Genomic DNA, 26,596 nt, shown 5'->3' with positions numbered 1-26,596 from the left:
ACATAGCAGGCGGCTTCCCCCAGAATGATACCCCTGGCTCTATGAGTGATGTTGCTATATGTGGGGAGGGGGCACAGTGCCTGATTTTGTTTGTCCCTTCTGGCATGGAACTTCCACCTTGTGAGCAAGCTGTGGTAATCAGGACACCTGTATTTTCAGCCTGCCATGCCTGGAATACAGCTTCTGCCCTATGATTAAGCATTAAGAGGCATAAGGGAGTCTCAGCTTTCTACATCACTACCTAGAATAGAGCTTCTGTACCACAGGACAGGGAAAGATAAGAAATGCCAATAGCTTGCCCTTCCTGTTTTAGAACCATAGCTATAGACTGGCAGCTGTGAGAGAGGAAATGAATTGTGGCTCAAATTCTACAGACTCTTCCTGTTCTTCCCAAAATTTGGTAGATTTTCTTCAATAAATGCTTTCCTATTGGCTATATCCTCTTAGGACAATTGCTAGATACTTTAATAAATGATTGTTTGAAAAATAATTTTTCCCAGCTAAATGGTTTTGTTAAGGAAAAGGTCTATTGAGCATCTCATTTCCACCATCCAAGTTAAGTCCCTCACCCCTTGGTTTTTTCTTTTCTTTTAGTCAACATTATGTTCTACATTTATCAGTTGGTATTTCCCTTTCTTTCAGTATAGACTGAAGGGTTTATATTTTATTTAATGGCTTTAGTAATTTTCATTATTTATCTTGACCCAGTTTGGCCAGTGAGAGCCAACTTCTATATTTTTTTGACATGTCAACTTGATTCTTTGAGCACTTTCTCACTTTCTGAAATGAGATGTTCAAGCATCATCATGTAATTTCCCTGCACCAGCCCTAGAAATAGCCATTACTCCAGAGAGCTGTAAAATGTTAATAAAATGGACACTTAATATTTTTTTAAATCACAAAGAACCCACAGACTTAACAGCACTTCGTGGCTGATGTGTAGGAATGAGCCAGAGGTACTGAGAGAATCTAGCCTAGGATCTGTATCCTACCACAGAGAACAATTGGTGAACAACATTCAGAGAAATCTTTTTATGGGAAAAAAATGTTCCTAAAAACTGCTAGTTTGGGATGTAAGAGACTGGGAAGAGGTAATTGAAAGTGGCAGCCCTTAGAAAACAGAATGCAAAAATGTGATCTCCAATGAAGACAAGTCTTCCAACTCTATCCAGAAACCAGGAAAAATGGTAAATAAAACTTTCAGTAAGTGTTCAAATCAGTACAAGGGCTATCCTACCAATGAGGTAAAACTTGAGTGAAAACTGAAAGGTGGTTTTATACTTTGTTGTATGCACGTGAAAAACTTTAAAAGAATGACTTGGGGGCCGGCCCGGTGGCTCAGGCGGTTAGAGCTCCGTGCTCCTAAATCCGAAGGCTGCAGGTTCGAGTCCCACATGGGCCAGTGGGCTCTCAACCACAAGGTTGCCAGTTCAATTCCTCGAGTCCCGCAAGGGATGGTGGGCTCTGCCCCCTGCAACTAAGATTGAACACGGCACCTTGAGCTGAGCTGCCTCCCGGATGGCTCAGTTGTTGGTTGGAACATGGGCTCTCAACCACAAGGTTGCCAGTTCAATTCCTCGAGTCCCGCAAGGGATGGTGGGCTCTGCCCCCTGCAACTAAAATTGAACACGGCACCTTGAGCTGAGCTGCCGCTGAGCTCCCGGATGGCTCAGTTGGTTGGAGTGCGTCCTCTCAACCACAAGGTTGCCGGTTCGACTCCCGCAAGGGATGGTGGGCTGTGCCCCCTGCAACTAGCAACGGCAACTGGACCTGGAGCTGAGCTGCGCCCTCCACAACTAAGACTGAAAGAACAACAACTTGAAGCTGAACAGAACCCTCCACAACTAAGATTGAAAGGACAACAATTTGACCATTGTTCCCCAATAAAGTCCTGTTCCCCTTCCCCAATAAAATCTTTAAAAAAAAAAAAAATTAAAAAAAATAAAAATAAAAGAATGACTTGGTAAGCACCAGTTCTTAGTAGTAACGCACGAGTAGTAAGAACACATGAGTAAATACTGGAGAGAATTTTAGTACGTTTATTACTTTACCTAAATAATGTTAAAAGAGGAAGTAGAATCAGCTGACCATACTACTGAGTAAATGTTTTCTTCCAAAGTTGAAGATGCTAGTGGAGATGAAACATGGGCAGGACAAATACTAAATATTGGTGAAACAATTATCAGAAATTGAGAATATCTGTGAACTGTGGAAGCCTGATGTTATCCTGCTGAATAATGTCTCATACCTAATGGGATCCATGCAATACTTTTATTATACAGAGAAAAAAACTAATTTACTTTAGAACTGCAAATGCAGAAACTGGTAGTTGATGGAACCACAGAAGTGATTTAATGCTATGAAAAGTTTAATAGGAGAATTTTCCTAGCTTAAAAAAATTACCTTCCCCCCATATTTAGGTATCTGTAGACTAATCAGTATTAATCAAAAGAATACTGTAACAGAGGAGGAAAAGGTATCGAAGTTAGTTGGAGAAACAAAAGGTATGGTGTCAATAAATTCAAGGGAATATCTCCAGAGCTTACTATGTATCAGGCGTCATCCTAGCATTAATAACTTGCCGAAGGTCATATAGCTAATATGTTTGGGTCATGTTTTGACTGAAGACAATCTGACTATGCAGATTCACATCTCTTACTTTATGGAGATACAGACAATGTAAGGAGGAGAAACTGGAGACAGAAAACATTCTTGTGACCAAGAAATTCATGTGAAGCAATGACTCATGTGGAATTTGAGTAAAATGGAGCAGACAAGTCTAGTGAGGCCAAACTGCATAGGCACCGTCTCCTGACCTCCCCAACAGCAGGGTGCTCAACCTGACATTAAATGCAACACCACATGCAAATGAAATAAAAATTAGCATTATAGCACATGATTTATATGGCTCCATTTGGGGGCAAGGACTGAATTGCCATCTATGAGGACTGTGTACCAGCAAGAAGAGATAAGAACCCGAGTTATGTTAAACTGAGCCCATACGCTTGCGTGTACTACATGCAAACCCTCTGTGCCTCTCTCCGATTTTCATTGCATTTGGTACAGAACATAACTCACATGGGTGCATGCCTATGCTGCACTGATTGTTCTATCATGCTTCTTAGAAGAAATTTAAGACTGAAATGACAAAAGATCATTGCCTGATGCCTAGCAGCTGCCCGCTGCTTTGATTTCTCATCTAAGCTCCATAATCTATTGCCTAGGAGGAAACAAGAGTCAACAAAATCAGTAGGGGTATCTGAAGAGCTTCTTAATTTTTCAATTATGTTTATCTGAATAGTTCATATGGGAATACATACTGTTAAGTGTTAAGGAAAAATCTCATGCTTTATAAGTACCTTGGGATTTTATTCAACAATGCCAAGAGTATACCTACTCTTCAAATAATGAGTATTAGAAATATCCTCATTTTTAAAATATACTATTGGCTTCTGCAGACTCTACCATAACATGTTAAAAGAGTGGTATGTTTAGTAACCACTGTGTTCAATTCTATCTCTAACAGTGGTAACAAAGTTTTCTCTCTGTGATTATGGGAACAAACTTGAGTCTACAAGACAGCTTTTTGGTTTGACTGGGGTGGGGGTGGGTGGCTACGAATTTGGCCAAAAACCCAGGAATATGTACTAATAACACATTTGTACTCTAGCATACACAGATTCAGATATAAATGTCAGAGAGCAAGAGCACTGAAACAGCTCCACATATGGTAGGCACTTAAAACCTGGCTGTTAAAACCATAGGACACTTTTCATAGTGAAAACCAATATAAACATGTGGATTTTTGTAGCCTTGCCTCACTATACTTGTGAATTTAATTCATAAACTCTGAAGCACTTTTGACACAAGGATTTCGGATTATTAAAAAAACTAGAATACATATAATAGACATAGACAAAAAGTTTTCTTGAAAAGGTAACAGTGGTGGTAGTAAGGAAACAAAGGTTGAAGATGAGTCAAGTACATACCTAAGAAGGTAATAACCAATTGTATAGTACAGGCAGGCACAGCTCCCAAGCAGGGAATAAAAAGAAATCAGTTTAACAAAGAGAGTGGGGAAGGCAAGCACTGAAGAGCCTTCAAGTGCTGGCCTGGAGGTCAGGGTGTGTAAAAGTTAAGAGTAAAGTGGATCACAAACTCATAAAGGAACACAAAATACATTTGTTGTCATTTTTAAGGTAATTAATACGCCCTCCCAAAAAGCTGAGAGGTTGCTGTTACTTCCCTTAACTCATGTGAGCTTACAATACATACCTCTAGCATACAGTCTCATGCTTTCCATATAAGTTGCAAGGTTTTCTGCTACCAAAGTAACTAGGGCATGATTGTGCTGAAGTTGATTGATTAAGTCATGGCGATAAAATACATGGGGACTTCGCTGAGTTTGACTGAAACGAGAAGAACTTAACAATATAATTAGGCAATTAAACTCTGTTGGAATCAAAAGAGCTTATATAATCTAAAATCTTAGCTACTAGTTGAAAAATTTAAAATGGTTTCCTTCATAATAGAATTATACTTTTGGCCGTTTACTTTAATGACAATATCAAGCAATTAAAAAAAATGCCTCAAAATATAAGATTTATCCCATGATTATTTTACACAAATACATGCATGAATATTCTCCATTTTCACACAAAGTGCTTCAATGACTGATTTCTACTCCTATACAATACTAGTACCAAATCACATGATTAAATTTACGCATTATTCCCAGAATTATAAAATAGACACACTCCTTGCAAGATTAGCACCACAAAGATAATGCTGTAATTATGGGGAAGAATAAAAAAATATTTTCCGTAAAATTTTATTAGCCATTCAAGGTACATTGTGGGACACTGGGTTTGTAGCCAAGGTTGCCCATAGGTATCACCAGAAAGACATCCAGTTCCTTTCTAACCTATTTTACCATCTTCTTTGAAACCAAAACTCTCACAGCCATTACTATCCTAGTGGAGATGAAGCCACTGTTCCTTGGGAGAGTATGTATACTACTGTGTCTCTGCAATAAATGAATGCACTACTGTACAGAGGGCCAAATGTAATCAAAGTATGTCCCTCAAATAAATGTTACTGTTGATAAATGTCTAAATTTTCTCTACTGTATATCCCTATAATAGCTTTTCTGATTTCATATTATTTTTTTAGCATTGGGCGAAAACAAACGTGACAAAGTTCAACTGTTAAAATCAAAATATATGTGGCTGTTTTTACCTCTGTGTTAGGCATAATCATAATGCAGAGCTGTCAAGGATCTTGGCAATCATTTAATTTTATACATAAGAAAAAATATACTTCTTTAGATCAGAGAATCTTTACCAAATGAATAACTGGTTAGACACAAAGGTCACAGCCAGGAATCCTGACTCCACTGTGAAGATTCTTTGCACTACACCTAGCTTTCTCTTTCCACATTTTTCCTTTTCTGTTATCAGTTCCAACTCTTAAATCAAACAACACAAGGACAAATTATTCCAGGAACCAGAATTTGGCATGTAAGATAACATATTTAAAGACAGTTATTTAACAGAAATTTAGCTAAAATAAATAAGAAAAAACTTTGTTAACTACACATTTAAACATACTTAGAGTCTAATCTTTGAAATTAACTTTAACTATTAAAAAACAATAGGTTTACTTTACTTTGAAAACTTCCACAGTATGTTACAAAATTAATAAATTGTTAAATATTTCAGAGTGAACCAACTAAGGAAACAATAAGTTCTATAAGAAACATACTATATGAGATAAAGGGTAGAAACTGGGCAAAGAGGAAGGAAAAACTGAAATGAGGAATGAGATTAATAGATGATACAACATATACCATGAAATTACCTGGCATACTTGCTGGAAATAAGAGGTAATTCTGAACCAAGAACGTGAAGGCAATGTTATCCATCTTGATTCTGAAACATATCACTTAATTGTGGCTTACTTCCTCATCAATACCATTGAGGAGGTAGATATGATAAAGGAATCTTTTGTTCCAAATGAACCCTTCTCTTAGCCCAGTCTAATTTTATTTAAATGTCTTTACCAACTGAAAATGCTGTTTCTTTTCAATAAAATATATAAATAAAAATAATGAAATTTTTTGTTAAAAGCCTTACCTCAAATTTTGAGGAGCTTCACCAAACAAACTACAAATTTCTCTAATTTGTTTCAGTGCGGGGATGACCCATTTGTCATTTGTACGAAGTTCTTCTATAAAGCGATCTATCCACTGGATCTTCTGTGTGTCACGGTCCTTAAACAAACAATTTCAATGTATTATATAGGTCAATACACAGGAGAAGTCCACCTTCAAATTATTTTGAGAATTACAAAATAGAGCTTCTCTTGTAAGATTAGCATCACAAACATTATACTGTTAACTGCAGTAAAGAGTTTAATAATGATAATTTTAAAAGCTGCTTTAAGCTTTTTTATTTCACATTTACTATCAGAACTCCAAAAAGTAAACCACTTTTATAAAAGTTGAATATGACAGACTAGCTTATGTCTACACAAAGGCATAAATACTAGGTATTAGGCACACTGACAGAAACTTTGATTTTAACTTTGCCAGGAGGTGGGCATTTAGCTTTATTAGATGTTTTCAGAGATTCTACCACATAATAAAATTCAGCAATAAAATATAACCCTAATTGTTACACTACACGGGTTAACTTTTATTACAGTGAGCAACACTGAAAATTTGTATTTTACGAAGAAATAATAGTAGGGCAACTAAGTTCAAAGAAATTCACCAAAAATCAAAATAAAGACATATCCATATATAGATGAGAGAAAGGGATAGAAAAAGGTATAAGCACAGTTAAAAACTAATGTTATAAAGTCAAAATTGTTTCATGTATGATATTTTGCTTCTCATACCTTATTTACTTTATTCCTTTCCCAAAGTCAATAGTAATCAGAAATTCAGGTTTGTGTATTTAATTTTAAATTTGGATTATTTTGTGTGTGTCTCCATTTAAAGAAACAATTTAAGCTCAAGGCTCTTTTTACTATTTGATACACTTAATGAACTGTCACAGCAAGTACAGTCAAAAACTGAGTAGCATCTGAATCACACCTACTTGAGCTTATATTCTTAGCTCCTTCCTAAATTATAGTTAATCAGTGTAGCAAATAGTTTTAACAAGTGAGAAATTAGTTATTCAGCAATATTCATTGTACCATGAATTAAAAGATACACAGAATACAAGTTAGAATGCAGGGACGTTGTGTGATTTGCTCACAGGGAAGGCATCAAATGTTTTACTGTTGAGGAAATTTTATTAATTTTTTTTATCTTCCCTATGAGCAAAGAAAACCCAACTTCTCTTTCCTATAAAGTTCCTACTAAGCTTTAATATCTTACAGATGATCTATCTGAAACTGGTAATTCAGTACCATACATTTGACAATACTACCACTGTATAGCCTGTATCTTTATACTGCCTCCCTCCCAAGGAGACTAAAATGCTTTTCAGGTGATACATAAAATGTTGACATAGACACCTAAGAGGAGGCAAACTTACATGAAGAAAGTAAGTCAATTCTTGAAGATAGCTTCAAATATAACATTGGAATAACCTGAAACTATTCTGTATCTAAGCCATCCTAATAGTGAAGGAGAAGAGTGACAAAAATTGAGAAAGCAGCACCCCCTTACCTGGGAGCAGCTATAATCTAGTATTTTTATGTGGGCGCTGAGAGCGAGGTCCATGATGTCAACAGGCACGTCATCACTGTGGGCCAGATTCCACAGGAGGTTCAACACTTTGTGAGCCATCACACCATCTTTGTCATCTTCTGCAAGACGACGTATCAGCTCAAGCAGCTTTTCACGTTGCTTTTTACTTGCATTTGTCCAACTGGCCTAGAAAAATAATTTAAATGACATGAAAACAACACATATTTATTTGTCACAGCTTCAATTGTCACCAGATTAACTGTATTCATCAGAAAAATAACACAGCTGAACACAGAATTATTCAGTGATATCTGAGACCTAAGGATAGACTGAAACTCCAGGAAAAAAAGAAAATGTCTACTTACAGGTAAATACCTTATGTCAGGGTTTCTCAATCTCAGAATCATTGACATTTTGAACTGAAAAATTCTTTGTTGTGGGGAGCTATCTGTGCATTGTAGGATGTTTAGCAGCACCCCTGGCCTCTACCCACTAGAAACCAGGAGCACCTCCCCCTGCTGTGACACCAGAGATACACTGCCAAATATCTCTGGGGGGCAGCATCGGCCCTGTTGAAAAACCACTGCCTTGATTCCGTCTTACTTGTGACTTTAACATTGTATTAAAAGACGACAAAGAAACTTCATACACAGAAATTTTCATAATAAAAAAACCCAATTACATAGCAATGTGCGTTACCCATTTGAAAGAAAACATCTGTAACAAAGTGTTAACCAAGAAAAATAATTTCTAACTTACATGGAAATGATAGAATACTACGTCAATTAAGAAGAGTATTCATTTAATAACTCTAAAATGAAAAAAATTAAAATGTTATTTAAGATCAAATGTAGTATCCGTTCTTATCAGTTTAAAATGTCATTTTAAAAATGCCAGTGTATACAATGGGAGGTGGGTTCTGCTGGTGGCACCTAGTGGGTAGAGGCCAAGAATGTTGCTAAACAATCAGGAAAGCTGTGTGTATAAAGCTGCTAATCAGTGTTTATTGGAAAATAAACTGAAATCAACATGATGGCAAAGAGTTGATTAAGTGAATTACAAGAGCCTTTCAATGAAATTATTACACTGACATTTACAATGTCACAAAGTGTTTCATTATGTGAACATTCCACAATTTACTTACCCATTCCACACAGCAGTTTTTTTGCTATTACAAATAATTCTACTACAAATGTTGATCATGTATCCGGGTGCACATATGCATGAATTTCTCCAGAGCACATATTAAAAAATCAAACTGATGAGTCATGAGAGACTTACAGTATTCTAGAAATACCGAACTATTTTCCCAACTGGTTGTAGGAACTGCATTTCCACCAGCAGTCAGTATCATTATTTTTTAACACGATACCTCTGTGATCAAATGTCAGTTGTTAAAAGACAACCCCTCTGTGTACACTACCGTAAGATCTTGAGTTCTTGATCCACAAATTCACCAATCATTTGGCTTTTTACAAACCCAATACTAGCAACTGAGAGAGACCACTACACAGTATGGCCTTTAAAAAGTACACTATGGCAGGTAAGATTGTAGAGACTCTTGGGCTATCTTATAAATGACATTTCCATTTAGTCCATGAGTTAATTTCCAATTTGGCTATGTGTATGAATCCCAGAATGCGAAGGTATTGGTAATCCCTTGCTGTCAACTCTTATTTTTCAGTACAACCTATCATCCTTCTCTGAAGTCCTACAGTTCTGTTGGACCTATAATTAAAATATCAACTGCTAGGGGAAAGGAATCCAAATTAAGAATCTGAGGGGTTTTTTTTGTTTGTTTGTTTGTTTGTTTTGGGGGGGAGAGGATTACTTATTTATGAGGGCTATTATTATAAAAAGGAACATTAAGTTCTCATTGGGAAAACAATGGCTGATTCCGTCACACCAGAAATTGTTCAGTCATTTCTATTGAAGCATTTATTGGCTAAAAGCAACATACAGATCTAATGAATTAATGCTATTAAAAATGAAATGGTACTACTTTACTATGTTAACTATTACCTTAAAGCAATCAAAAAGATGATCAAGTTGTTCAGGAGAAAAGTCCCATGCCAGCTTTGCCAGTAGGTCATGTACGTTCTTCACAATGGCTTCGTGCTTGCCCGCCTATTGAAAAACCAAAGAAAAACAATCAAAATCTTATCATACTAAAATTTGAACAGCAGGTAAGTAGTGTATGCAGCCTGCTGACAACTATTAATTAATAAAGTATTCCCAACTCCTTCATTTAACTGTGTAACAAGAAAATTAGTAACATTTTAAATTCTTTAGAACCGCCATTTTAAACCTGACAACTCAATTTCTTGATATACATATATACATAGTTAATGCATACTTTACATTCATGTGAAATTTGAATGTAATGGGAATTTCACATGAATTCACATGGGAATTCATGTGAAATTTCATTATAGTTTATTGAATATAATGTATCAATTTTAACACTGGACGTAGGAGAAAAATAAGGCATACCAGTGGTATTGTTTCAAAACTGGAACTTTAAGCACTCATAGGCAAAACTGAATGTTTTCTTGGTTTCTATGGACTCAGAAAACAAAGCTTTGCAATCTAGAATTCAATACTACTTCCCAAGTGATCCATGAGCAGAAACTTGTCATTAAGATAATCAAAGGAATCAGAGTTTCCAGCTCTGAAACCGGAAAGTTTGCTTATTCTTTGAATTATTATAGTTCTTTATAAATAATCTAGTGATTTAACCTGCCTGACATGTTTTTATTCCTTGTATTAAGTTTATGAAGAAACCAATTATAGATGTCTTATACTCTTTCAATAGACATGCCTTATTATGTTCCTGTTTGCACATTCCTTATTATTATACTGTCTCTTATTTAAAACCACCTACAAATTGCCAAAAACATGTAGTAGACGAGGAAACACTTTTTTTTAAAATTTCAGATTTCAGAAAGATTCCTGACAGGATTTCTGTAAACAAGCATTTAAACATACTAAAAGTCATACAATATAAGCCTTCATCCCATTTCGTAACAACTACTATATTTCCTTAGTTTACACTATCTTTCTTTTAAAAACCAAATAACCACTATTTAAAAACTCTTACCTGTGCCGCCCAGATATTATCAAGATCTTGTAAGGTCAGAGCTTTTTCTTTGATGACAAAACGAAGAATCTTCTCTAGCTTTTCCACATACTGTGGCTGATGAAGACTATCTCGCAGAACTATGGATAAAATGTTGTTCTGCTGTATCCATTCCTATTAAACATAATTTAAAAACTTGTTTCAAAGCAGAACTAAAAGCTTTTAAAAAGCATATAAAGTATTGTTCACTTTTAAACATTAGTAAGAATTAAAAAATACAAAATACACTAATGTAACATGCTTATGTTGTTTTAATATAAAATTAAAAATCACAATAATTTCATGAAACTTAATTTTCTACAGAAATGCTTCCGCATGAATTAGAAATCGTAAAATCATTAAAAAGATTGTACTCCAGCATTTACTCAGAAAAATATTACTGAAGTGCAGCAATCACCATCGTTCAGGTAGTGTGCATACAGGACTACTTTTAAGATCTTCGGATTCCATATACCAGTTTTCATTTGGGTAAAAAGGCACCATTTTCACGTTTTGCTTTTATTTATTAAAACTTTACACTATTATTCCTTATCCATTAGCTCTTTAATCTTCCAAACAATGCCAATGTGGGATATATTATCCTATTACAGAAAAGTAAACAAGCTCAGAAGTGTTGGAGCTAGAGTATGAATCAAGATTGCATGAGTCCATCTTTGTTTCTATAATACTATGCTATGCTGCTTGACTGGCATTTATTTACTATCTGTACCAATAGGAGAAAACTCCAAATCATGATCCAAAAGGCAATAGTCCATCCACACTGTATGACTTTACAGTATTCAACTTAATGAGAATAAAAAGTATTTAGCCCCAAATTGTGCTAGAGAAGTACACTTCTCAGCTGGTAAAGGTCCACTTTTAATTCTAATCTATTACAGGCAGGCATTTTTCTAAAATACCATTAAAATGTGGCAATATCAAATTGCTACAAAAGTTTCCAAACACTTAATGCCATTTTCTGTATTTACCTACTGCTGACAACAGTTCAAAGACCAGAACCAGACCTCGAACCACACTCTGAGCAGCTCTATGCTCAACTTCCCACAAGGTGCACAAATCACATATTCAAAACCAGATGTCTACCACCGAACCCCCTAACACAGGGCCAATGTCTAGGCATCCATCATATACCTTTTATCATATTCTAACCAGTCTCCCCTACTAAATTGAGGCAACCTTGAGAGCAAGGACAGTTCTTTTACAGATGTCTCCCCAGTACTGTCAGCCAGTACACACTTAAGTTCTTTAACCACTATTTTTAAAGTGGCATACTTCATTTTAAAACTATAACAAAAGCAAAAACAAACAAATGAGACTATATCAAACTAAAAAGCTTCTGCACAACAAAGGACACCATCAACAAAATTAAAAGGCAACCTACTGAATGGGATAAAATAATTGGAAATCATATATCTGATAAGGGGCTCTATCAAAAAATACAGAGGGTATCAAAAAATGTATACACATTTTAAGAAAGGAAAAAAGTATTAAAATGTTAATAATATATACCAATAACAAAAGCTGGAAGACAAATCACGTTTGACTTCTGCAATTACAAGAGGGGCTCAAAGTGGTTACCATCAGCTTCCAGACACTTCTGATTACGGCGAACTACTGCTTGAAAAACACTGACCAAAGTGTCCACTTGTATACATTTTTTCTGGCACCCCCGGTATATACAGAACTTACACAACTCAACAGGAAAAAACCCAAACAATCCAAATAAAAAAAGTGCAGATGATCTGAATAGACATTTTCCAAAGACGACATACAGGTGGCCAACAGATACATGAAAAGATGCTCAACATTAGTTTCAAGGGAAATGCAAATCAAAACCACAATGAGATACCATTCATACCTGTTAGAATGGCTATTATCAAAAAGACAAAAAATAACAAGTGTTACTGAAGAAAAGGAGAAGAGAGAACCCTTGTACACTGTTGGTGGGAATGTAAATTGGTGTAACCACTATGAAAGACAGTATGGAGGTTCCTCAAAAAATTAAAAATAGAACTACCATAATCCAGTAATCTCACTACAGGGTATATATACAAAGGAAAGGAAATCAGTATCTCATAGGGAGATCACATGTTCACTGCAACATTATTTATAATACCCAAGACATGGGACCAACCTAAGTGCCCATCAATGGATGAATAAAGAGACTGTGGTATATACACACATAATGGGAGTATTATCTGGCCATAAAAAACAATGAAATCTTGCTATTTGCGACAACATGGATGGATCATGGGCGCATTATGTTAAGCAAAAGAAGCCAGACAAAGACAAACAACAACAAACACACCAAACAAAAAAACAACCAAACTCATGGATACACATTGGTGGTTGCAAGAGACAGGAGGGTAAGAGAAATGGGTGAACTGTTTCTGTTTAGCGAATTTTTTTAGTTTAAATAAACTGAATAAAATTTTTAAAAAGAATTACAAGCAGAATTAGCAATAGTAAAAAAACAAAACTGCAATATATACACACACAAAATATATATATACAAAAAAAATGAAAGTTTGACAAAACTTTCAATGTCAAAATGATAGAAATATAAGTGCTTAAGTTCTTAAAATGATAAAACATTAATTCATGTAGGTCTCATTCCAGTAATTATATTTCCTATTTTAAAATCTTTAAGTGGAACTGGTCAAATGAAAAATAGGCCACTTCATTCATTAGGTACTAAATACTATCCAATCTATTCCCAACATCATCTACTGTATTTCAATCAACCGTTCCCAACAAGCTAATAATTACTTAAGAACACCTACATTCAGCAGTAAGTTACCAAAGATGTGCTAAGATACCCACATTATTATCAAATAATAAACTACGTTAATACAAAACGTTCTCAGGAATAACAGTCATAAATCAATCCAAACACCTCCCAAGGTTTCCTTTGAATGTTTAGAGCTCTTCTGATTTTTGCCTTAAGTAGATTCTTAGTCAAGAAAAGCAAAATTGGGTCCAGTTGGTTAGAGCTCGATGCTCTTAACTACAGGGTTGCCGGTTCGATCCCCACATGGGCCACTGTGAGCTGCACCCTCCAGAACTAAACTGAAACAACTACTTGACTTAGAGCTGATAGGTCCTGGAAAAACATACTTAAAATAAATAAAAGTTAAAAAAAAGACGAAGAAAAATCGAAGGACTTACTGCCATTCTTTCAGCTGTGAGCCACTCTTCCTCCTCAGGGTTACCATGCCGATGAGTATAGTATGATACACTAGATATCACCTTATTAACTTCATTCAGTGCATTCATCTTTCCATTGAAGGAAGAAATTTGTAATAATCTGCAACAGAAATTCAGTGTTAAGTGTGATTCTAAACATTCACATAAGTATTTTAAGTGGTAAATAACTTACCTAAGTATCATTTTTAACCTAAATATTTCTAAATTTTTTACAGTTTCTTCTTGTCCTGGAACCCTTGAAGCTAAATTCTTCAAAGATTTAATAATCATTGAAAGGGCATCATTTTTGGCTTCATTCTTTGCTTCTTTTTTCAGTTCTTCATCAGTTAAGTTTTCCAAAAACTGTGGAACCATTTCTATAACTGGAAGAAAGTATTTCTTCACAGTATGAAGAGTGAGAAACTCATAGCACTGCCCAAAAGGTCTGAAAAATAAAAAAAGGCAAAAAGCTCTTATAATACCTGATTCCTTACAATCAACTAGGACTGAACTCAGACTATTTATATTACTTAAAAAATCCAAGTTAGCAGTTAAAGAAGAAACCATATTTGAAAAAAGAAACTCAATTTTTATCTAGCAATTTCCACAATGCACTGAAGATTCATTTTAAAACATAACTTACTTAATAAGGGCTGCAATTATTTGAACATTTAATGCTGTTCCATTAATAAAACGATCATGCAAAATCTGGAACCCATTTAAAGTGCCGAATTTGTTGAGAAGATCCACTAGCCAACCCTGCAATACAGTTAATGAAGAAAGTTAACTTCCTGCTTTTAGGGGGGGAAAAGTACTATCTGAAGTAATTTCTTGATCGAAAAATACTAGAAACAGGAAATTCAATAAAATTATGTAAAACCATCTTAGAAAAAAAATACACAACATACTGCATATTGTTCAGAGTAACCCTGTCCGAGAGAAGCCTAAGAAGCCATGCAGATTAGATCACGAGGGCACAGCTGTTTGTTCATACCAACATAGCCGGTGAACAGAAATTAGAAGCCATACTTCTATTTCAGAGATCATATGAGAATACCTTCTTATCTGAAAATATAATTTTCAAAATTTAAGGGGATAAAAAAAGTCTATAAAAAAAACAACTGAAAAAGACATTCAGTAATTAAGATGTTTGGATTCATTTTGTAATAGTTAATTAACTAACTCCTGGTATTTTGTCTGTTGCTCCTAAGTAGAACATGTGGGTTAGTGCTTTTGCTTACTCATGTGAATACACCCATTTCTCATCTTAGAGGTACCAGGATGCAATAGTATGGACTGTTTCAACTCCTCCCCTAAGGAAAGCAGTAACTCAAAGTACAATGCAACTGGGATAGGCAACAATTTGTGTAGTTAAAAGCATGCTTACACTCTAAAAACTTAAAATGAATTAAAACACTATATAAGAATCAAATGTATCTAAAAATATGTGTACAAGACAAGCTTTTATACCTTGCCTTCTCTTTAGGCCACATTTTAGAAGCCACCGAGGAAAAAACAAAAGGTGGTTTTCATTACTAAGCCTTAAGCAAAAATAATTTCTACAAATATTTAAAAACAAAAACAAAAAGACATGTCTAGGACAAAAAAAATGCTAAGTAAAAGGAAACTTCTTTAAAGAGACAATATGGTAGCTGGGGGGGGGGGGGATGGGTTTGATATGAATTTTTGTGACAATCTCCAACCACTAAATTCTGTAATAAATCAACTATCATATTTCTATAAGTTCATTACAATTATTTTCCTACCTTTCCATTTGGTGTTAAAAAGCTAATTCAAAATAATTCATTCATTCACCAGGTCCCTTTTGGCATTCAGCAATTCTAAGAAAGTACGTACTCATTATGTAATGTACTTTTATTTCTCCAGTGACTGGAATGAGACTATTAGGCAGATATACTCAATAATTATGTACAATACAGTTTAAAAAGTATTATGTACACTAAGTAAATAATTATTGAAAAGGTAATCTTCCCATGTTTTCAGCTGCAATGTATGTTTAAGCAATTAGGAACACTCAGTAATTATTAATACTCAAGAAGAGCTAGGCTTCAAAGAAAGGTACCAAAAATATCTTCAACCAAAACCCATCTTAAATCAAGTTGTTCCCCGTGAGTCTCTTATAGATTATACAGATTATTACTGACCTATACAGCAAAAAAATAAAGTACAATAATGAGATACAGGTATATGTTGGAGATCGCCATCATTTTTACATTAATTTGATTTACTCAAGCAAAAATAAGCCTGTAGTGGCAACAATATGAGCTTTGGGAAATGTCAGAAACTATCTCGGCTCTAAATCCAACACATTTTGATGATTTCCACTTTTAACAGAATAAACCAAGCATTGTATGCATAAATTGAAATTTTCCTGGCTGGTTTTTCCTTTTTATAAGGCCAACATTAAACATCGCTCCCAAAATTCCAGAACTATATATTGTTTATTACAATATTTATTCAAAATTATAGTTCAGGGATACTTTTTAAAGTGTATACTCACTCTGTTTATGCTGGTATAAGAGTTTATATTGGAGAACTTTTACATTTATGTATACTATGTATTTTATTGGCAGTTTACACGTTTTACTGTTTTGCTTTCATTTATAATTTTTGTAATTTTACTTTTATGATACATTACTAGACACTTACAGGATATACCTGATTTTGGAGTCAAAATTTTGGAATGTCTAAAATGATTGTGGCCTTGGTCAAAGAAGTAATCTTCTACCCTTACATAAAAGGAAAAAAATGATCTGTTTCATACTAACCCAAATTATCACTATTTCCCAAGAGGCTGGATAGAAGATAGTGGAAACTATTTTCATAAAGAAAGCTTAAAAAATCCAAAACGATTTTGTCAATTATACCTCAATAAAGCTGAAAAAAAAAGAAAATAATCCAAAACATAAAACAATGCAGAATCCCTTTAAGAGTAAAACGAAATTATCCTTCCCCTCGTTAATAGGAGGTTCAGATCATTTAAAGTTCTGTGGCACAGCAAAACAACTGTAATATTTAATTTTGAAAATAACAAACCAACACACTTTTGGTGATCGAGGATCTGGAGAACGAGCAAAGAGCTCATCTTCAGGCAACTGAACACTTGAGGAAACAGGTTCACAAGGACGTGTACCATTGTAGATATGGAATTTGCAATGAGGATTTAAGGCCATGGAGAGAAGTTCTAGAAGTGGAAACCAGTCTTGGGACAACTTGGCCACACATAGCTCCACCAGGCGATGAGTATTGTTGATAATACACCTCTGTTATATAAGGGGGAAAGGTAATTTATAAGATCAAAACATTGCAATTCCAAACAGAAATATTTTTCAATCTTAATTAAATCTTAATGATCTCTCCATTTTTCTGTATTGATCATTTGGATTATGTTGAATTTCACTAACTGGGATCAAACTGATAAATCAAAACAAAGGCAAATTAGCATTCACTTTATAATTTATATAGTAACCACTTTCAAAGGCCATTTGTTATGGCTTACAAAATGAAGACAGCAATGCTCTATGTCCACAGGCAAGATGCAAATTACCATTGTTCTGTCTTTGGAATTTGTATACTAGAGGGAGCAACTTTAAAATCTAAACAATATATAAATTATCCAAGATGAAGCAGATCTGCTAAGCCTCAATTCAAAACGTCTGACACCACTTCCAGAGTTTCCATTTCTATACTTATAGTACATTTTCCTAGAATGAAGGTGTTTGTAGCGATTTGTGTTTGCTTCTGCCAGTTACTTGGCAACACCTGAGACCACTTTAAATTCTCCATTTGAGGATTTTTGTGTATCACAACTATAATTTCAATTCAGACTACCAAACTGAACAGAAGCTTGTGGTTTCAAGTTTCCGATTTTTTCCCCTTTACCAGATGCCAAGGTTCAGGAATGCAGGTTTCTCTGCCTTTTCTGTATGGTAAGTTTATTTCTTGACATTAACTCTTCGTGTTCCAGATATTAGATTATCCTTCCTGGGTGTTTCTTTTCCTTAGTGATACATAAAATGAGTGGTGCATCTCACAATTGACAGCATCATATTTTCAATGCAATGTGGTGGCTTGCCTAAGGTCACAAGGCACTTGAGAAGCCAGGAGACAGATTAAACCTAAGTTTTTTAACTCTAAATCTCACACTCATCCTAAATGATCATGCTTCCTTGAACAGAAATTATAATTTATAAAGTGTTTTAAGTTTCTCATTTTGAACCTTTTAATTCAATTAATGGATCAAATATATATATATATATATATATATATATATATATATATATATATAGTGTGTGTGTGTGTGTGTGTGAGAGAGAGAGATAGAGAGAGAACACTCACACATATCACAATGTAAATCTAATTTTTTAAAGTCAAATGCAAGACTCACATGAATTTCAAACTTCCAGCCACTCACTGCCTCATCTGTAAGGATTTTAGTGAATGATATTGTTAGTCCATCTCGAAAAAATCGCTGACATGCTTCGCTTTTAACATCAAGGCCTAAGAAAAGGGGAGATTTAAATATTAATGTAAACAAAGTATTTCTCTGGTTGTCTTACAATGTCCAATTATATGATAAAAGTCAATAATTGCAAACTATTCACTGACCTCTGATAAATGCAGACTAGCTTTGGGAAAAAAACTCTTATTTATCTAAGAGGTCAAAAGGTAACTTAAATATATTACAAGTATTATCAAAGTTCCTATGTGTCAAAAAGATAACTGATTCAGAAACAAAAATAATCTTCAATGAATTTCAAAAATATTTAACTGCATAAACTACACTAAACCCAGTAATATAACGATGAATTGAAAATATTTCAAATTATAACTGACACTGGACTGTAAACACAAAATGGTTATCATTACCACGTGATACGGAATCTAAATACTTCACAGCATTTTTAGCCACTGAAAGTAAACCTTAAACAATGACATCTCACAATTATTTTCAAAATCTTATTTTGATTATAAATTATCCACTTGACATCAATATCCTTATAAAGGGGTGTCCAAACTTTTTTCAACTTTTTTCACCAAGGGCCATATGCAGTAAAATACACAAACAGCCGGGCCACTCACTCGAGGTGAAGTACGTATTGCCTCACCTGGTTTATTTAAGTAAACTAAATATATTTTTGGAATTTGCTGTGGGCTGCAGTTTGGACACCCCTGCCTTATACTATACTATGTAAGTGCTTCCTTGAATAAATTGTCTTCCTTATTAGTCTCTTTCACTAAGTATCTATGCTTCTTTACAGCTTCACTTAATTTCATCTTCAGAAAGTCAACAGTCATGTGTCCCCAAAGAAAATCTTTAACTCTTGATGATAAAGTGAAAAGCTATTCAATGTGTACATAAACTATTATTTGATTTTTATTATACAAAGATGACATTTAAAACCCAGTACTATACTTAAAAAAAATACAAACCTCCCCTAAAATAAACCAGGGTCCCAGAAAAAAAATAGGGATGGGGGAGATACATGTCCAGTGAATGTCAATGATATTTCACCTATCATCGTACAGTCAGGACCTAGAACATGCCTAGTACAGAAGTCTTTTGGCTGAATCGATGACTAAATATATAAATGAACAAAAGAATTTGAGCAGTGGAAAATAACTGTAATCTGATAATGCATTTTCATTTTTTTGTTATTTAAGCAAGGTACTAAAAATATTAACTTTTATAATTTTCAATTGTGGTAATGCCTATTGATAATTAGAACACATTAATGGCTACCCTATTTCAGAAAGTGAAATGTTACTGCCATTTATTTCAATCTCCAATGCCTGAAAAATGAAGAGAGAATACTACAATAGTAGTCCTTTGATAAGGAGAATTCAACTGCACCCCATGTAGACCAAGTCATTGAAAAAAATGATTAATTCCAACCTTAAGCTTTTACTTCTAGACAACAGAGTAAAAAACATGAGATTCTTTTTCATCGGCTTATTTAAAAAAAAAAAGACCTCATCTTTCAAATTTTTTTTTTCCTTTTAGAGAAAAACCAAATGTTTTCTATTAAAAAAAAAAATCAATGTGTAGAGTTGACTATAAACATGCATATACACAAAATTTATGTGTAACTTCAGAGAACTTACAAACACCCTTGAAGGCTACCCAAAGGATACGCACCCTTGCTCTAGGTATATATCATCAGTCACATCAAGAAATTTTAGTTAGATGTTCTAGTCCAGAAACATACATTAAGTGTTTATAAGAGAGGGAAACCAAGTCTTCCCAGATGAAATGACAGTGTACCTAGTAGCATGCACTATGGAAAGCATAACATCTAAACTTACCTTTTTTACTAAGATCAATAGCAGCTTCTAAAAGCACTTCTAATTCCCCTTTCGGCAAAACTGGAACCACCCATCGAGGCCTAAGGGTTTCAAAAATATAAAAAGATGTTTACTGGTTGTACAGTAAGGGGCCCTGTAAATGAATTAGTAATTATAATTACTTACCTCACCATGAAAATATTAAATATTAAAATAACATTAAAATATTAAAACAAGATCGGCAGAATTATTTGCTTTGTGAGACTAAGCACCATCTGTTGTCTTTACAATGTTCTTAAGGAATTGTCAAACAAAAGATACAGCTATGAGAGAGGGAATAACAGAATATGAAACTACTATAATAACCAAATATCAATTAAATTGATAACCAATTGTTAAGCGTTCACAGGAAAGTGCTCTTACAGGATTCAGGTTAGAGGAGACGTGATGAACCACTGAGCTGTCTTCCATTTCCTCACAAAGGAGAAAATATGCAGGTGGCAAGTGACTGACTTCTGCCTCCATCCATCAAGTTTTACCGAAGGTTAAGTGAAACCTGTTGTCTCCAAATCTCTATGCCTGCACAGGTAACCCCCGCCCTCAAACAAGGATGTAGGAAACACCTACGTGGTGATTTTTCTTATGCCAGTGGCAGCCCAAACCACCTAGGCGTTCATCCTTTATCTACCCCTTCCTCCTCACCACCAAACTCAACCAAGGCTCCCAAAATTCCCGATGGACAAAAAGTGCTCCATGAACACATAATCTATTAGAAACAAATGTATACTACCTTTGTATTTATTTTAATTTACATAAAAAATACCATTTGTATTTCTGTTCCACAGGATTTGCAACTTTGCTCTCAAGTCTGCATAAGAAGCATACTTTACTTAGAATCGCCAATCACCAGACAAATACCGAAAAGCAACAATACAACCTTCTGCTATGATGCCTTTGTATAGAGAATGGTCAGGGACATTACAAATTTCGTACATACTTTTGTTTGACTATAATTCATTGTACACTATTACTATAGGCATCTGCCAGAATCACATTTAATGCGTTCTTTCAAATATACTATTAAAAACAATGAGTTAAATATATATTAATAGGAAAAATATTCAAGATCAAGTGAGGAAAGCAAATTACAAAATATTACACTTAGACTCCCATATCTGTAGAAAAATCCATACTAAACACAAAGATAATCTTGAAGACTATACTTCTGACTGTTAATTTTTGGTTGGGATGTGTGTACATAAGGAGGAAATTATAGAGAGCTTTATCAACATATTTCTGTTTAACAATGCATAAATTATATTACTTATGTAATCAGAGTTTTTTTTTAAAAGGCACAGGGCTTCTATTTCCCCCACCATTATATATGCAGTAGTGTTAACTGATTTTTAGAAAATGAAATACAACAACAAATAACTTAGTATTAAGTGTATTTTCCTTACTTTCCTTTTTGGAGTTGGGGGGTGTCACACCTCCCTAGCACTCACTTGTTGACCCCACAGCCTGGTGAAGATCACAGCCATGGGGGTGTGTCCCCTAATATGCTCTTGTCCTTACCTTCTTTAAATCTTTTTCTTCCCTAGCACACAAGCTTGACTTTTCATTCTCTGAGTCTTCCTCCAAATAACTGGGGGGCTGGGTGGGTTTGGGGGATGTTTGTACAAGTATGAAAAATTATCCTCTAAACTGCCCCCTGAGATGAAGATCAAGAGAAACAGCTGCAGTGGTTAAATGCCTCAGACTAGTTAGGGGTTCACAAGGGGTAAACTCTAATCTCCTTATGACCTGGTTTACCTCAGGGCCAAGCAAGAATTATTCAAGTCATCCAGCAACCCTAGCAACCAACATACCAGTAAGAAAAAAAAATCCTCATAAACTCTCAAAAAGGGAAACCACACATACGATTCTAATTCACAAACACACCACCTACGGTGATCACCATTAATCTGAAAACTTGACTGATACCGTAACTCCCTTTCATGTTTAAAATCCAGGGAAAAGCATGGGTTACTTGATAATGGCTAAGATGTTAAGGCTATTACCGAGGTACTGTGATATTCCTGCTTTCTCTTTTTCTTTTCCACCACCAATCACTATGCTGAGAAACTTGGTGTCTTTCCCATGTATCACACACATTGAAAAACAAAACAAAACCAGCTCACCTATTGATCATGTCATCCAACTTCGCCAGGTCAGTATGTGGAAATGCAGGTTCCTCATCTTCAACCTGTGGTGGAGCATCACCTTGACCTTGTTCATCTGGGGGAGTTGCCGGGGAATTTTCATTGGAAGAATCAGGCGATGAAGTCTTAATTAAAAATCAGATATTCTAGATTTAGGTTTCTATAACATACACACAACATCCAATGATTCAAACACCAACACAGTTTAGGAGAAAATAATGTAAATTTTTAAAGATATGATCATTGTAAGCTTATGATGTTTCAGGCAGTCTCTGTGACACTTTTAAAATAACTTCATTTAATTCTCAATAGCCTAAGGAAGTATCTTGCCACTTAATACATGAAAAAGTTCAGGCAATAAATAATTAGTCCAATGTTACACCGCTCCAACTCTGTGGTCATGATTTGAATCCAGGTCTAATTTTAAAGTCTGTATTCTTAAGTGCAACATAAACTGCATCTCTATCATACATCCTATCATGTTGTCATGATCAAAATGATACAGACAGGAAACATCACATCTTACAGATTAAAAAGTTTGACTTGTAACTTTTATTTTTTAATTTGAAGGAGATAAAAATAAATTTTATTCTGCAATTTCCTTAGGCTCAAAGCATTATCCAAACAATTATTAAGACTTTACAATTGTGCTTTCTAAATGAGTCACATCATTTTCAACTATATGGCTAATTTCATTCTTTCATTCTTGCCTTTTAGCAAGTCTTTCTCTTTTCCCTTAATTTAGCTGTGCGTATTTTCACAACTAAATAAATTTTTATTACCCTTAATTCTTAATTTCAAAAGAAGATGGTATTTTCACTTTCAAATTAAAACCAAGCTAAATTTTAAGCTGATTTTTACTCATCTGTTCTTGAATTTTATACCCACTGTAGGTGAGAGCCCTTTTAGAGGAGAGGGCCCCTTAGCCCTATCATTTCAGCACCTATTGAACAGTTACATAAGTAATCGCTTGTATTGAAGACAGCTGGTACACCACTATTACTATGTTCTAAGTGACAAAGTTTATATATGAACTCATAGAGCCAATTTGCAACTAAATAGTGAACTGTTATACTTAAGATGGTGAACACTGCATATGCTCTAGAGGCATTCTCAAGGCAAAATAATCTACTGCATAGAATTTAAGTGTTAGAAGCCCAACAGAAATATTTGCATTTGAAATATGTAACTTAGGAAGTCTGCTTTATCATTTTTTAAAAAGTCCTTTTCCCCCAGTATTTATGTATTATATACATGCTCATAAAAACCGTAAAGACAAAAATAACAATTACAACACTTGTAATACCACACCAACAGATAAGCACCAATAACTTTTTAAAATTATTTCCTTGTAATCTTTGTTCTACGAGCCCAAAAAACCCCCATGTATATATGTATAAATTATCAATAAAATTATGATTTTTACCTGCTTAAGCTTACACCCTTTTCTATGCATCATTTAAGTATCTTCCCAGATCATTAATAATATTTTATAAAAAGTTGATTAATAGAATATAGTATTAAATAAATTAAACAAATTAAGGAACATTTGGTATTTTGCAATTTTTATTGCCAACATAAACAGAGCTGCAGTAAATCTTTTTATATATAAATCTTTGTGTTGAACTTCAATTTTTCCTTAGGATAGGATCCTGGAAATATAATTACTACAATAGTATGAACTATTTATTTTGGGGCTAGTGACACATATATTGCCAAGTTCCATTCCAGGAAGTTTGAACCATCCCAGCAATAGTACCCAAGAAGTGTTCACCTATAGTGCCTTTGTTAAAGCTGTTTCATTTATTACCGAGTTTTACTACATACTAGAGCCTAAAATTCTCTCCTGTGGAAACACCCTTTAAAAAAAATATTATATGTTAAGTGAAAAAATCTGATTGATTTTAGAAATCCTTTTATGCCAATATGTAAACAGCATATTCCAAAAGAAAGTTTGGCAGTAATTAATGCTATGGTTGTTTCTTCTGGGTCCAATAGCGTCAAATCTTGTGAAATAACTAAAATTCTAACATTAAGAAGTAGAGAAGGGGCAGCCGGATGGCTCAGTTGGTTAGAGCGAGAGCTCTGAACTTGTAACAAGGGTGCCGATTCAATTCCTGCATGGGATGGTGGGCTGCGCCCCCTGCAACTAAAGATTGAAAACGGCAACTGGACTTGGAGCTGAGCTGCGCCCTCCACAACTAGATTAAAGGAAAACGACTTGGAGCTGATGGGCCCTGGAGAAACACACTGTTCCCCAATTAAAAAGAAAAAAAAAGTAATTAAAAAAAGGGAAACAATTAGTGTTAAAAAGTAGAGAATAAGAAAGTGAAAAGAGGAGGGACTCTACAAGACAATAATGTGATTTACTTTGTTCCTTTGTTGTTTAAATTACCAGCCATTCATGTTCCAAAATGTAAAGAGCTATTAGAAGAGAAAATAATGTAGGTGGCATAATATTAAGCTGAAAATCACAAACCCAAGAGCTCTAAGAATTATCAAGTACATCTTAAAAGTAAGGTTAGAGTAAAGGTTTAATTTTGTCTAAAGCCATGCAAGCCCCAAATGTCCATGCACAATGCAGGTATGAACCAGAAAAAAAGAGAGCAAAGATACTGGAACTTTAATACTAGCTCCTAGTTTAAAAATAGAAACCTTCTGGCATCCAACCTTTGACTATGTTTAAAGAAACCTGAATACTGGCTAACAAATTTATGACACAGGAAAAACTTAACTCTGTCCAAGACCTGTGACCATATATACTTAAGTACTTTTATGTCTTAAAAGTGGGAACTGGAGAGAAAAAGAAATAAAGTTGACACATTTATTTGGGAAAAAATTCAAAACCTGGCTTGCTCACTTCTTTAAATTAGCAGAGGGAGAGAAAGAAGGGAAGGAAGGAAGGAAGGAAGGAAGGAAGGAAGGAAGGAGGAAGGGAGGGAGGAAGAGCGCATACTTGTAAAAGAGAGTATCTAATCTTTTATAGCTGAACACTCAGACCTTATCCTCAAATGACAAATATAATGATACATTCTACAATTACCATAATTTTGCCTAAAAACGTACCTATACAGAATTCTACAATGAGCACGCACCAACTATAAGGAGCACGCTGGTGATTCACATGCACGTCACAAGTTTTAATGCTTGTCTCATTTGGTTCACTATTTCCCAATACAAAACTGTATACATTAGAAAAGAAGGCTGAAAATCAATTATCTAAACTTCCATTTCAAGAAATGAGAAAAGGAACAGTAATCCAAATCCAGAGGAAGTAAAAGGAACAAAAAGATTAGGGAAAAGCATACGGGAGTGGGGGGTGGGGTGGGGGGGGAGGAGGATACAGAATTAAAGGCAAAAGTTAGTTTGGGGGAAGGTTTAATGAAACTGATAAATCCCTAGGAAAGAGTGATCAGAAGAGAACACAAATTAGCAGTGTCAGAAGTGAAAAAGCAGACGCCACAGACTCTGACATTAAAAGATAAACAAGATATAAACAATTTAACTAGATGAAATGGACAAATTCCTTGAAAAACAATTTACCGACACACACAGAAAATTCCCCTATTAATTGGAAAAAAACAAAACAAAACTGGATCTGCAATCAAAATCTTTCCACAAATAAAACCCAAGGCCATATGTTCTCACCAGTAAAATCTTCCATATGATTAATAAAGAAGTAATAGGAATCTTACGCAAATTCATCCAGAGAATATAAAAAGAATATCACCCTGTGAGTTGAGACCAGCATAAAATCTTGATACCAGAAAGATGAAATAGTGCCATTTGTGACAACATGGATGGAACTTGAGATTATTATGCTAAGCAAAATAAGTCAGACAGAAAAAGCAGAGAACCATATGATTTCACTGATATGTGGTATATAAAACTGAAAGCAACTAAGGAACAAGACAAACAAATGAAGAAACAGAAAGTCATAGACAGACAATAGTTAGTGGTTACCAGAGGGTAAGGGGGGTGGGGGGGTGGGTGGGAGATGAGGGTAAAGGGGATCAAATATATGGTGATGGAAGGAGAACTAACTCTGGGTGGTGAACACAC

General features: G+C 34.7%; 1 protein-coding gene across 8 annotated transcripts in view; it reads right to left on the bottom strand.

Annotated features, from left to right (window-relative positions):
* Positions 1–26,596, bottom strand: part of USP9X (ubiquitin specific peptidase 9 X-linked) — a 130,424-nt gene that overhangs the window by 65,357 nt on the left and 38,471 nt on the right. For 5 of the 8 annotated variants that reach the window (XM_074323875.2, XM_074323874.2, XM_074323876.2 and 2 more), the window contains 12 exons: positions 22,514–22,659; positions 20,355–20,434; positions 18,436–18,548; positions 17,093–17,311; positions 14,671–14,786; positions 14,221–14,472; positions 14,010–14,148; positions 10,803–10,955; positions 9,725–9,829; positions 7,682–7,888; positions 6,135–6,271; positions 4,276–4,424 (listed from right to left, as the gene is read on the bottom strand). In XM_074323875.2, the coding sequence (XP_074179976.1) occupies positions 4,276–4,424; positions 6,135–6,271; positions 7,682–7,888; positions 9,725–9,829; positions 10,803–10,955; positions 14,010–14,148; positions 14,221–14,472; positions 14,671–14,786; positions 17,093–17,311; positions 18,436–18,548; positions 20,355–20,434; positions 22,514–22,659 (1,816 nt within the window). The remainder of the gene's footprint in view (positions 1–4,275; positions 4,425–6,134; positions 6,272–7,681; positions 7,889–9,724; positions 9,830–10,802; positions 10,956–14,009; positions 14,149–14,220; positions 14,473–14,670; positions 14,787–17,092; positions 17,312–18,435; positions 18,549–20,354; positions 20,435–22,513; positions 22,660–26,596) is intronic. The other 3 variants (XM_074323878.2, XM_074323877.2, XM_019747846.3) reach the window with 1 other exon arrangement.

The sequence above is a fragment of the Rhinolophus sinicus genome, chromosome 18, assembly GCF_057876585.1.
Source record: "Rhinolophus sinicus isolate RSI-liver-muscle chromosome 18, RSI-T2T, whole genome shotgun sequence".
Lineage (NCBI taxonomy): Eukaryota > Metazoa > Chordata > Mammalia > Chiroptera > Rhinolophidae > Rhinolophus > Rhinolophus sinicus.
This window is presented reverse-complemented; position numbering and strand designations above follow the sequence as displayed.